At 41.4% G+C, this 14,345-nt stretch overlaps 1 protein-coding gene across 7 annotated transcripts in view; it reads right to left on the bottom strand.

Moving 5' to 3' along the window:
* The window catches only part of LOC135112265 (serine/threonine-protein phosphatase 6 regulatory ankyrin repeat subunit B-like), a 105,947-nt gene that overhangs the window by 4,837 nt on the left and 86,765 nt on the right, over window positions 1-14,345 (bottom strand). For 6 of the 7 annotated variants that reach the window (XM_064026545.1, XM_064026546.1, XM_064026544.1 and 3 more), the window contains 2 exons: window positions 8,139-8,546; window positions 3,139-6,178 (listed from right to left, as the gene is read on the bottom strand). In XM_064026545.1, the coding sequence (XP_063882615.1) occupies window positions 4,430-6,178; window positions 8,139-8,546 (2,157 nt within the window). In that variant the 3' untranslated portion in view covers window positions 3,139-4,429. Of the gene's footprint in view, window positions 1-3,138; window positions 6,179-8,138; window positions 8,547-14,345 lie in introns of those variants that run through there. The other variant, XM_064026549.1, reaches the window with a different exon arrangement.

Here is a 14,345-nt window from a genome sequence, read left to right as displayed (position 1 = left end):
TTACTGCTTCTGTGTCAGGAGAACCGTCTTTGTGTGCTGAGCGCATAACAGAGGTGATAGTGTCTGGCATGGAGGCATACATTCCTCACTCTTTTTCTCGTCCTAAACCTTCTAAACCTTGGTTTAACACAGCTTGCTCTCGTGCTATACATGATAGAAAGGTGGCCCACAAAAGGTACTTAAGCCTTCCATTACCAGAATCTCATGCACTTTATATTTCTGCCCGGAACCATGCCAAGTCTGTTCTCCAACTAGCCAAAAACTCCTTCATTAACAGAAAATGTCAAAACCTTTCAAGATCTAACTCCATTCGTGATTTCTGGCATTTAGCCAAAAATATCTCCAATAACTTTGCTTCTTCTTCTTTCCCTCCTCTATTTAAACCAGATGACACCACTGCTATCACATCTATTTCTAAAGCTGAACTCTTCTCTCAAACCTTTGCTAAAAACTCTACCTTAGACGATTCTGGGCTTGTTCCTCCCTCTCCTCCACCCTCTGACTACTTCATGTCACATATTAAAATTCTTCGCAATGATGTTTTCCATGCCCTCGCTGGCCTAAACCCTCGGAAGGTTTATGGACCTGATGGGGTCCCTCTTATTGTTCTGAGAAACTGTGCCTCCGTGCTTGCACCTTGCCTAGTCAAACTCTTTCAGCTCTGTCTGTCAACATCTACCTTTCCTTCTCGCTGGAAGTTTGCCTACATTCAACCTGTTCCTAAAAAGGGTAACCGTTCTAATCCCTCAAACTACCGTCCTATTGCTTTAATTTCCTGCCTATCTAAAGTTTTTGAATCTATCCTCAACAGGAAGATTCTTAAACATCTATCACTTCACAACCTTCTATCTGATCGCCAGTATGGGTTCCGTCAAGGCTTTCCTTACTGAGTCTTGGTCATCCTCCTTTAGAGATTTTGGTGAAACTTTTGCTGTTGCCTTGGACATATCAAAAGCTTTTGATAGAGTCTGGCACAAAACTTTGATTTCCAAACTACCCTCCTACGGTTTCTATTCTTCTTTCTGTAACTTCATCTCAAGTTTCCTTTCTGACCGTTCTGTTGCTGCTGTGGTAACCGGTCACTGCTCTTCCTCCTAAATCTATTAACAGTGGTGTTCCTCAGGGTTCTGTCCTGTCACCCACTCTCTTCTTATTATTCATTAATGATCTTCTAAACCAAACTTCTTGTCCTATCCACTCCTACGCTGATGATACCACATACCACTCTGCACTTTTCCACGTCTTTTCATAGACGTCCAACCCTTCAGGAGGTAAACATATCACGCAGGAAAGGCACAGAAAGCCTGACTTCTGATCTTTCTAAAATTTCTGATTAGGGCAGAGCAAACTTGGTATTGTTCAATACCTCAAAAACTCAATTCTTCCATCTATCAACTCGACACAACCTTCCAGTCGACTATCCCCTCTTCTTCAATGACACTCAACTGTCCCCGTCTTCTACATTGAACATCCTCGGTCTGTCCTTTACTTATAATCTGAACTGGAAACTTCACATCTCATCTCTAGCTAAAACAGCTTCTATGAAGTTAGGTGTTCTGAGACGTCTCCGCCAGTTTTTCTCACCCCCCCCCCCACCTGCTAACTCTGTACTTATCCATCCATGTATGGAGTATGTTTCACATGTCCTGGGGGGGTTCCACTCATACTGTTCTTCTAGACAGGGTGGAATCAAAAAGCTTTTCGTCTCATCAACTCCTCTCCTCTAACTGACTGTCTTCAGCCTCTCTCTCACCGCCGCAATGTTGCATGTCTAGCTGTCTTCTACCGCTATTTTCATGTTAACTGCTCTTCTGATCTTGCTAACTGCATGCCTCCCCTCCTTCCGCGGCCTCGCTGCACAAGACTTTCTTTTTTCTCTCACCCCTATTCTGTCCACCTCTCTAACGCAACAGCTAACCAGTATTCTCAATCATTCATCCCTTTCTCTGGTAAACTCTGGAACTCTCTGCCTGCTTCTGTATTTCCACCTTTCTATGACTTGAATTCCTTCAAGAGGGAGGTTTCAAGACACTTATCCATCAATTTTTGAGCACTGCTTTGACCCTTTTATGGGACTGGCATTTCAGTGGGCATTTTTTTTTTTTGTATTAGATTTTTGTTGCCTTTGGCCAGTGTCCTTCCTACATAAAAAAAAAAAAAAAATATATATATATATATATATATATATATATATATATATATATATATATATATATATATATATATATATATATATATATATATATATATATATATATATATATATATATATATATATATATATATATATATATATATATATATATATTATATATATATATATATATATATATATATATATACATATATATATATATATATATATATATATATATATATATATATATATATATATATATATATATATATATATATATATATATATATATATATATATATATGTGTGTGTGTGTGTGTGTGTGTGTGTGTGTGTGTTACAGTCAGAACCCGAAATAAGCCAAAACTAGTTTCAACTAGGCAGAACTAGTAGTATAATTTATTGTTTGTAAAAACTAGTATTACCTAGGCAAAACTAGTTTCTTAACATAAAGGCTCGGTAAAACACGAAATGTATTTTACACCTAGTTTTACCTACACACTTCAGTCAAAACTAGTTTTAACAATTGCTCTAACCTAACCTTACCTAACCTAAACAAAAAAGGTACTAAAATGAGCTACAAACACAAACAAATTATGTTTGAGTTCCCCAAAAATGGTACTCAAATGAGCAATGGTACTCAAACAAGTGGTCATATCCCTCACCTACTTTTGACATTCAGTACCATTGTTAAATCTAGTTTTAACTTACACGATCAGATAAAACTAGATTTAACTAGTTAAAGTTTGATATTTCTAGTTATATCAAACACATTAAGGTATAACTAGTTTTGCCTAGGTAATACTAGTTGTTCACCAACACATTGAAAATACCTAGTTAAAATTAGTTTTGACTGATTCCGGGTTTTGACTGTAACATATATATATATATATATATATATATATATATATATATATATATATATATATATATATATATATATATATATATATATATATATGTTACAAAATTATTCAAAAGACTTGAAATGAAGACATCAGTTTTTGTGTTTGATTTACTTACAGAACACTTTTCATAATACAGAGAGGAATAGTTTTTGTGTTGATGGAAAAATACAAGGCAATGGTTTATTTACATATATAAGTTTGTAAATATAAGTAGTGTGCTTGAAAGGTTTGAAAGCTTCCCCAAGCGGGGTATGAGAGTACAAACTGTTATACTGCACACACCAAATACAGACGTCACTTATCTGGTAACAACTACTTCTTATAAGTTTTCTTTAAAATAACAAGTTATTTCTTTGATGAACTTAACAGTATTTAACAAGACAGTCACGTTTCTCGCTCCAAGGAATTCCCCTATTTTTGTTGCATTTACATTAGTGAAGCAATATTTGTTGACGTATTTTTTCTGCTATTTATAAAAAAAAAAAAAAAGGCTATTTGAATGAAGAGTGAGTTTCATCTCCTGCATCATTAAGATCACATAAAGAACAGATCCACTTTTGTACACTTGCATTCCTTCACTACCACTTACAATGGGCAGCTGATGATTTGCACACTTGAACACACTTACGGCACGTGAGTGTTGTTTAAGGAGAACAGATAAATACTTCTGTAATTTTCCTTCCATTGTTATCATTCCTTAATTAAGACATGTTGGCCTGTTATAAGTTTCTTCAGACAATCTCTGCCTATCAATAGCACAATTCCTTAACTTAACAGTTTGTTTTAACCAATTACCATCTGCATTTGGTACTTGGTGCTACAAATGTGACATTCCATCTTGATTTGATAACTAATTTGTCATCATCTTGTCAAGCCGAAGTGCTTTATTTACACCCAGACCAGACATTGTCTTAATAAACCTGTACTAAATATTTCATGTCCTAATGGCACTGCCGTTTGCAAATGAATATCAAAAACTTATAGGCCTATCATCCATGAATTGAGAGATATATTTAGAGCCTGTTTCATCATACAACATGCAAGTTGACTATTATCTTATACTGTTGTATTTAATGGCCAAAGGTGGCATTTACCTCAGCTTGCACTATCACATTACTGAACCTGCAGTATTACAGGGGCCAACAAGTGTACACAGATGAGAGAGCCTATTAAGAAAGTATCTTCTCTCACCAGCTCGCTCCATGAAAATCTATATTTTTTATTTATATTAGTTCCACAACTAATTGGCTATATTATAAACTATTGAATCTGAAAATCAAGAACCAAGCACTTGTGTTCCTGTGTGTGTGTGTGGGGGGGGTGGGGGTAGATCTTACGACGCGTGGCGCAGCTCACAGCTAATGATTACAAGGGTCTGCATCTTCTACATGTAATACTTTCGTCGCCGCCGCCTGATTGTCTTGGCAGAAGCTGAGCCAGAGCACAACTTTTCCAAACCCTCCTCCAGGCACTGCACGATGACGGGCGCCCCGTCCCCAGGCTTCCGCCCCTCACAGTCTCCTCCAAAGTAGGCGGAGTTGTTTTGAGTTGTCAGGTGCTCTCGTGACTCTTCTGGGTTCGCACACATCAATCTGAACACCTCCACCAGCCATCTGGCGGGGTCCCCCTCCTGCCCCGGCTCCAACTCCTTGGTGTGGTCCTGCTCCTGCCCAGCCCCAAGCTTTACCTCCCTCCTCCGCCTGTGCTCCAGCCACAGCAGGAGGGCGTTCTTGAAACAGAACCCGCTTGGCACCGCGATGTTCCACTCCCGTGTGGCGAACCATTTGAAAAAGCTCTTTTTGTGCCGAGGCATCCAGCGCTCGGGCTTGAGGCGGGAAAGAAGTACTTTTCCCATCAGCTGCACCTGGCGCTCTGCGGGTGTCAACGTCCCCAGCACCTCAGCCTCTGTCAAGGCAAAGCTGCAGCGCCATGTTCCATCAGCAGCATTACTGAGCTGCATGGTGGTGGTGTCCTCAGGAGTGAGGAAGGGTCTGGAAACTTGCTCCAGCCATGGCACCTCAAGCACTGGCACCAGGTCCACGCTGACCAGCAACAGTGGATACTCTCGCCCCTGCCAGGCCAGAGAGAGCCCCACGCCCACTTGCGTGCTGGTCAGGCCCGGCGGCACCAGGCTCAGTCTTTTGTCCTGCAGGGTGTGGCCAGCAAGGCACCGGTGCACCTCCTCGTACAAACTGGCCATAAATCTATTACCCTCAAGGTGGGGATTGTCAGTCTTCACAGAAATCTGTAACCTGCCCTTCAGCGGGGCTTCCTCCTTCCCTCTCTCGCTAACAGTTATTCCTACGTCATCCTTGTGAATCACGAGGTTTATATCAAATTCGTCAGGGACGTAAAGCTTAGACCCGTCCCGTGAACTGCCCGCCAACCTCAGGTCACCGTGGTATGTGGCATCAGCGTCTGACACCTTATTCATGATGATGCTTATTTCTGACATGACCGCCTCCTTTACCTCAAGGGCCTCGCCCTTTGATAGATCCACAGCCACCCGCTGAGCCTCCTCCTGCAGCTCTTGCAGGCCTTTGGATCTCACAAGATTTCTTATCACACTTTCAGGGTTATGGCGGTCGTCTGTACCTAATAGATTACGCTTATATTTATAATACATATTGTGAAACACTTTAAAATTTTCTCTCACCTGTGTGGCCGTGGTGCCTGCGCGGCAAGGAGGATCCTGCGTCTCTTGATGTGCCAAGAGTTCAAAAGTACTTTTGTGGCCAAACATGGCGGCCAGGTGGCGGGGTGTCTGGCCATACGTGTCACGCTGCTGTGGGTTGGCGCCGTGGCTCAGCAGCAGCGCCACGCAGCCGTCCTGGCCGTGCGAGGTTGCCTGGTGGAGGGCGGTGGTGCCGCAGGTGTGGTCCAGCACCTCGTCCACGGGGAAGTGACCCTCTTGCAGTATAAGATGAGTAAGCTGCAGGAGACCTTTGCGCGAGGCCAGCAGCAGGGCGGCGCGGCCATCAGGTGAGGAGGCATTCTTGCCCTCGCCCTTCTTGTAGCTCTCAAAAAGATCCTCCTGTATAAACAGCGCTGTCCGTGCTGCGGTCTTCTCGTGATCTGCCTTCAAGCGAAGCTCCATATTCTCCAGTTTTTCACGCTCCGCCATAAAGAGCTTCTGTGCGCAAACAGAAAAAGAGCGGTGAATATATGAACAAGTAAATAACCCTTTATTGTTACATACACATAGATATGTTACAAAAATCGAGGATTATATACGTATATTAGCATTTGTCTGCATGATTGGAGTTGTTTAGTAGACAAGATTAAAAAAATACAAGTTGCTTAATTGGTCAACTAATAGAATCAAATATTAAGTTATAGAATAAAATACCATAATTGAGCTGCATAATATTCATAATATGAAAAAGAAGTTTGTTGTGTAAAGGTAGACTTTTGAAAACGTTCGGTTCAAAACACAGTGTGCTGTTCTGCTAAGGGGATGCTCGAAGCGGTGGCTACAGAAAATCCACGTTGATGCTTCTACTTTGGTGAACACCATCCAGTAGCCGAGGCACTTCATTTCCTGTGTGCTTTGTGAGAGTTTTATAAAATTAAGAACAATGAAAGTGATTTGTGTATAGATGAGAAATTAAACAATGTCTTTGTGAGAGTTTTATAAATTAAGAACAATGAAAGTGATTTGTGTATAGATGAGAAATTAAACAATGTCTTTGTGAGAGTTTTATAAATTAAGAACAATGAAAGTGATTTGTGTATAGATGAGAAATTAAACAATGTCTTTGTGAGAGTTTTATAAATTAAGAACAATGAAAGTGATTTGTGTATAGATGAGAAATTAAACAATGTCATTAATGAAGCAACTTTTTAACACGATAACTTTTTGATAAATGACGGCCATGTGCTGGCCCAGATGGGAACACAACAAAGCAGAGGAGGACAGCATATGGCACAGCACACACTAATAAGTGACTTTATTGTTGAATAATGTCTTGTCTTTTACAATGTTCCACACACTTTGAAGCGTTGTCACACGCGTCATCTAAGGGGGGTTTCTCGTCTCTGAATTTTCTGACTGTGTCAAAGCAAACTTAGTATTGTTCAGTGCCACAGAAACTCAATTCTCCCATCTATCTATATCGCCATAAGCAAGGACAGCATCATTAAACAGATAGATAAACAGTAAATGACCAAATCCCCAGGGCCAGATGACATTTTCTTAGAGCACTGCAGGAGTGCTAGCTAGCGTTATTTAGTGCTTGCTGCGTTATTTAGGGACTCATTAGACAAGGGAGAAATACCCAAGGGCCAATTTCACAGTCGCTTGGTAACATTCCCAAATGAAAGCCTTACCAGCCTGGTGACACCTCCAGCCACTTTCACAGCTGGTGTTTTCATGGCTTCGGTAATTCTCAACCTGGTGACTCTATCATAACGAAACGAAAAGCGCCGATTCGGTAACGCTGGCATGCCGGAGCGGCCTCATTAGATAAAACGAGTCAGTTCTTGGTGAAAGAATTAGCCACGCCAACACTAAAAAGGAGAAAGGTGTGAAAATACATCACTTGTGCCTTCAGCACGCCATATCCACTGTTATGGTAACATCTTGTGACTTAAATTCCTCCCTTTGAATGTTTGTCGGACATTCACCAAAGTGCTGTGCCAGCCAGCCACTTAATGAGTCATCTTTTTCTCTGTCCCTCGTTGCTGTACACACATTAATTTTGTTACATAGAAATATTTCGGGTTTAATGTAAATCATCCTAGCCTACCATTTATGAGACAGTTACTTTATTTCTGGGTGAAATTATGATTTTGTAAATCATAATCTATGCAACGAAAGAATTAGCAATGAACTTAATGAACTAAATATTAAGCAAAACCTAGTCTAACCAAATCCAGCACTCTGATGGAAACGGTCATGTTATTTCAATATTTTGCAATATTTTGTTAGGTGACAAATTCCATATAGTGTATGCCTGTGTCAGGATTATTACAGGAGTGTGACCAAGGAGGCGTAGCAGACGAAATAAGCGCGACAGGTGCTGAAGTTTTCATCAGCTGGTGAAGTGAGTTCATGCCGCCATCCAAAAGAGTACACAGACAAACAGCCTCACCTGCTCCAGCCTCTGTTGCTCCTCGTGAGGTATCATGTGCACTGGAAGGCGACTATGTGTGTCTGGCACGTACGGGCAGCCCCCAAGGGCCCTGATCAGCAGCTCGGCCATGCCTTTGTGGCCAGCCTCCAGGGCAGCGTGGAGGGCAGTGCCACCAGAGGCTCCATTAAAGACTGTCCACCCTCCTGCCCTATGCAGGAAGGCGGCAGTCACGGGGCAGTTGGCAGCCGCTGCCTTTGCCAGGAGGTCGCTCAGTGCTGGCCGGTCAGTCTCCTTTCCCCATCGCCAGGCTGCCTGCCAGGGAGTATTTCCCTCGATGGTTGTCACTAGATTGTCGATGCCCTCGACAAGGGCGCTGCTGACCTTTTCTAGGCGACGCTGCTCTGCACGTAGTCGGCAGCAGTAGGCCTGTGAGGAAAGGATGGTCACCACATCAGGTAAGCACCGTGCGCAGAGAGAGAGAGAGAGAGAGAGAGAGAGAGAGAGAGAGAGAGAGAGAGAGAGAGAGAGAGAGAGAGAGAGAGAGAGAGAGAGAGAGAGAGAGAGAGAGAGAGAGAGAGAGAGAGAGAGAGAGAGAGAGAGAGAGAGAGAGAGAGAGAGAGAGAGAGAGAGAGAGAGAGAGAGAGAGAGAGAGAGAGAGAGAGAGAGAGAGAGAGAGTGCTTTGTATGCAGTTTCGGGTTATGGGAACTAACAATGTTAAATACACTCAAAATACACATTTTTGGTAATGTTCTGTTTCTTCATAAAGAGTTTTAACGTATTTGTACGTAAGAAGTTCAAAAACACTCATAAGACAAGTTTCTCATAAAGGCGTTTTCTTTAGTAATTTTTTGGCAATACATTTTGGGGATTTTGTACATGTTTTAGTAACTACGAAACAAGAAAAAAAAATTATAAATCTTAGCGTAATTAGTGGAAACCCATACAGTAGGAACAGAATAAATAACAAAGCTCTGGTAGGTTCAGGGTGCGGAAAAAGATTTATGAGTTATAGTTAGCTCTGAACTCCCTCGAGGAAAGCAATGAAACAGGCCGCACAGGGTATTAAAATAAATTTTTAAGAATGTAAAAACTAGAAGTTCCGAAGTAATGTTAAAATTATATTTGGCACTGGTCAGACCTCATCTAGACTACGCTGTGCAGTTCTGGTCCCCATATTACAGGAAGGATATAGGTCTATTAGAATCAGTACAAAGTAAAATGTCTAAAAGGGGATGAGGAGTATTCCTTACGAAGCGAGATTGAAGCTGTTAAATTTGCACTCTTTAGAGGCGTAGGTTAAGATGGGACCTAATAGAAGTGTTTAAGTGGTATAAGGGTTATAACAAGGGGACGTAAGCAAAATTCTTAAGATCAGTAACTAAGATTGAACAAGAAATTACGGGTTGAATCTTGAAAAATTTAGGTTTAAAAAAAGAGATAGAAAGAAACTGGTTCTCAAATAGATTGTTGATGAATAGAACGGACTCAGTAATTAAGTTGTTAGTGTTAAGACATTAGGGAGATTAAGAGAGGATTAGACAGATTTATGAATGGGGATCATAGGTGGAAATAGGTAGGTATGATTCATACAGGGACTGCCACGTGTAGACCTGATAGCTTCTTGCAGTTTCCCCTACTTCTTATGATTTTATATTCTTAAAAAAAAAAAATAATAAATAAATAAATAAATAAATAAATAAATAAATAAATAGATAAAAAAAATAATAATAATAAACCCTCTTTTAACTTCAATTTACGTCACTCTTAATCTCAAGGACCTTAATTTTCATTCACTCAGAAATTCACTCCATGCACACCTGGCACCCTAATGTCACCTGAGCACCGGAAGCGGAAATTTGGTAAACTCCTCCAAGGAGGAGGCAGTAGACACCTGCCGAAACGATAATTACTCCCAGTGAGGTCTAAAGCACTGTTCAGGGGGTGCTGTGATCTTATCATTAAACCCAGCTGTGACCTCACTGAACGTTTCCCTTTGTGTGTCACAACACAAGGGGGCAGTCACAGCCTTCCCTCTAAAGACAACTCTCTTCCTCCACACAAAACTACAAGCACCTAATAACATAACCTAACCTAACCTCACTTAACCTCACCTAACCACACATAACCACACCTAATGACGTAACCTCACCTAACCACACCTAACCTAACCTAACCTCACCTAACCATAGCTAACATCACTCAAAAATCATCAGCTCAAAAAAATTAACCCCATATAACCTCACCCATACTCACCTGACCTCACCTAATCACACCTAACCTCATCTAACCTCACCTTACCTTATATAAACACACTTATCCTCACCTATCTTTAAAGAACCACACCTAACATCATCTAACATTAACTAACCCCACCTTACCTCACCTAACCAATACATAACCTCACCTAACCTCACCTAACCTTTCCTAACAACAATTAACCTCTCATAACCTCATGTAGGTTCTCCTAACCTAACCTAACCTCACTTAACCTAACCTAGCCCCAACTAACCTCATCTAATAACACCTAACCTCACCTAAACTCTCTAAAGTCTAAAACCTCCCCCAGACACCAAACCTCACTTAATCACACCTAACCTCTACTAACCTTAGCTAACTGAAGCAATGATCATCTAAATTCAACTATCCTAACCTAACCACACCTAACCACAACTAAATTCATCTATCCTCTCCTAACCATACCTACCATCACCTAATGTGATGGTAGGAGGAGGCAGTAGACACCTGCTGAAACGATAATTACTCCCAGTGAGGTCTAAAGCACTGTTCAGGGGGTGCTGTGAACTTATCATTAAACCCAGCTGTGACCTCACTGAACGTTTCCCTTTGTGTCTCACAACACAAGGGGGCAGTCACAGCCTGCCCTCTAAAGACAACTCTCTTCCACACAAAACTACAAGCACCTAATAACACACACACCCTTCACTCAAAAATTTTAAAATCATAGCGACTCCTACACCAGCCTCGGAGTCCCCATCTGGGGAGGGGACCATAAATCTCCCCAGGTCGGACTGCCTTTCTGTCGACGACCCTAAGTATCTTGACACCCCCCTCAACTTTTTCTTCATTAACTTCTGCAACATTCGCGGTCTAAGATCTAACTTTCAATCTGTAGAACACCACCTCTCCTCTTCTAAATCTCATCTTCTTTTCCTCACTGAAACTCAGGTGTCTGAGGCAACTGACAGTAGCCCCTTTTCTGTTCCCTCCTACTTTCTCTATCCTCATTTTTTATCCAAAGCTGGATGCTGCGTTTATGTGCGCAATGACTTAACCTGCTCTCGTGCACACGCTTTTAAATCTTCCGAGTTTTCCACCATCTGTCTACGACTATAGAGTCACTCTCATACTAAATTTATCTGTGCTGTATACCTCTCACCTAACTCCTCTCTGACTATAAGAAATTCTTTGACTACTTAACTTCCATAGTGGAGCACATTCTGACACTCTTCCCTTTCGCAGAGATCTCCATTCTTGGAGACTTCAATGTTCACCACCAGCTTTGGATTTTCCTTTCCCTTCGCTGACCATCCTGGTGAACTAGCCTACAACTTTGCTATCCTCCATGACCTAGAGCAATTGGTGCAACACCCTACTCGTACTCCTGACCGTCTTGGAGATACGCCCAACATTCTTGACTTTTTTCCTGACCTTTAATTTTTCTGCTTATGCTGTCACCCTTTCTTCTAAGTTGGGCTCCTCCGATCACAATCTCATAGTCTATCTTTATCTTGTCCTATCACTCCAATCCCTCCTCAGGATCCCTCTAAGCGAAGGTGCCTCTGGCGTTTTGCCTCTGCAAGTTGGGGGACCTGAGGAGGTATTTTGTTGATTTTCCTTGGAATAACTACTGCTTCCGTGTCAGAGACTCGTCTTTGTGTGCTGAACGCATAACAGAGGTGATAGTGTCTGGCATGGAACCGTACATTCCTCACTCTTTTTTTCGTCCTGTGTTAAACCTTGGTTTAATACAGCTTGTTCTCGTGCTATACATGATAGAGAGGTGGCTCACAAAAGGTACTTAAGCCTTCCATCACCAGAATCTCATGCACTTTATATTTCTGCCCGGAACCATGCCAAGTCTGTTCTCCAACTAGCCAAAAACTCCTTCATTAACAGAAAATGTCAAAACCTTTCAAGATCTAACTCCACTCGTGATTTCTGGCATCTAGCCAAAAATATCTCCAATAACTTTACTTCTTCTTCTTTCCCTCCTCTATTTTAACCAGATGGCACCACTGCTATCACATCTATTTCTAAAGCTGAACTCTTCGCTCAAACCTTTGCTAGAAACTCTACCTTGGACGATTCTGGGCTTGTTCCTCCCTCTCCTCCACCCTCTGACTACTTCATGCCACGTATTAAAATTCTTCGCAATGATGTTTTCAATACCCTCACTGGCCTAAACCCTCGGAAGGCTTATGGACCTGATGGGGTCCCTCCTATTGTTCTCCGAAACTGTGCCTCCGTGCTTGCACCTTGCCTAGTCAAACTCTTTCAGCTCTGTCTGTCAACATCTACCTTTCCTTCTTGCTGGAAGTTTGCCTACATTCAACCTGTTCCTAAAAAGGGTGACCGTTCTAATCCCTCAAACTACCGTCCTATTGCTTTAATTTCCTGCCTATCTAAAGTTTTTGAATCTATCCTCAACAATAAGATTCTTAAACATCTATCACTTCACAACCTTCTATCTGATCGCCAGTATGGGTTCCGTCAAGGCCGCTCTACTGGTGATCTTCTGGCTTTCCTTACTGAGTCTTGGTCATCCTCTTTTAGAGATTTTGGTGAAACTTTTGCTGTTCCCTTGGACATATCAAAAGCTTTTGATAGAGTCTGGCACAAAGCTTTGATTTCCAAACTAGCCTCCTACGGTTTCTATCCTTCTCTCTGTAACTTCATCTCAAATTTCCTTTCTAACCGTTCTATTGCTGCTGTGGTAGACGGTCACTGTTCTTCTCCTAAATCTATTAACAGTGGTGTTCCTCAGGGTTCTGTCCTGTCACCCACTCTCTTCTTAGTATTCATTAATGATCTTGTAAACCAAACTTCTTGTCGTACCCACTCCCATGCTGATGATACGACCCTGCACTTTTCCACGTCTTTTCATAGACGTCCAATCCTTTAGGAGGTAAACATATCACGCAGGGAAGCCACAGAATGCTTGGCTTCTGATTTTTCTAAAATTTTTGATTGGAGCAGAGCAAACTTGGTATTGTTCAATGCCTCAAAAACTCAATTTCTCCATCTATCATCTCAACACAATCTTCCAGACAACTATCCCCTCTTCTTCAATGACACTAAACTGTCCCCCTCTTCTGCACTGAACATCCTCGGTCTGTCCTTTACTTATAATCTAAACAGGAAACTTCACATCTCATCTCTAGCAAAAACAGCTTCTATGAAATTAGGCGTTCTGAGACGTCTCCGCCAGCTTTTCTCACCCCCCCCCCCAGCTGCTAATTCTGTACAAGGGCCTTATCCAGCCATGTATGGAGTATGCTTCACATGTCTGGGGGGGGTTCCACTCATACTGCTCTTCTAGACAGGGTGGAATCAAAAGCTTTTCGTCTCATCGTCTCCTCTCCTCTAACTGTCTGTCTTCAGCCTCTCTCTCACCGCCGCAATGTTGCATATCTAGCTGTCTTTTACCGCTATTTTCATGTTAACTGCTTTTCTGATCTTGCTAACCGCATGCCTCCCCTCCTTCCGCGGCCTCGCTGCACAAGACTTTCTTTTTTCTCTCACCCCTATTCTGTCCACCTCTCTAACGCAAGAGTTAACCAGTATTCTCAATCATTCATCCCTTTCTCTGGTAAACTCTGAACTCCCTGCCTGCTTCTGTATTTCCACCTTCCTATGACTTGAATTCCTTCAAGAGGGAGGTTTCAAGACACTTATTCATCAATTTTTGACCACTGCTTTGACCCATTTATGGGACTGGAATTTCAGTGGGCATATTTTTTTACTGGATTTTTGTTGCCCTTGGCCAGTGTCCTTCCTACATAAAAAAAAAAAAAAAAAAAATGTAAAAAAAAAAGAAAGCAAAAATAAATAATAATAATAATAATAATAATAATAATAATAATAATAACAATAATAATAATAATAATAATAATAATAAAAACTTTCCTTGATATCATCTTCATAACTTGGATCACCGAAATTATTATCCGTATTAGTCTATTAGTTTTTTTTTCTCATACAAA

This window comes from Scylla paramamosain, chromosome 23 (genome assembly GCF_035594125.1).
Source record: "Scylla paramamosain isolate STU-SP2022 chromosome 23, ASM3559412v1, whole genome shotgun sequence".
NCBI lineage: Eukaryota > Metazoa > Arthropoda > Malacostraca > Decapoda > Portunidae > Scylla > Scylla paramamosain.
Note: the sequence above shows the minus strand (reverse complement) of the source record. Positions and strands in the feature narration are given on the sequence as shown.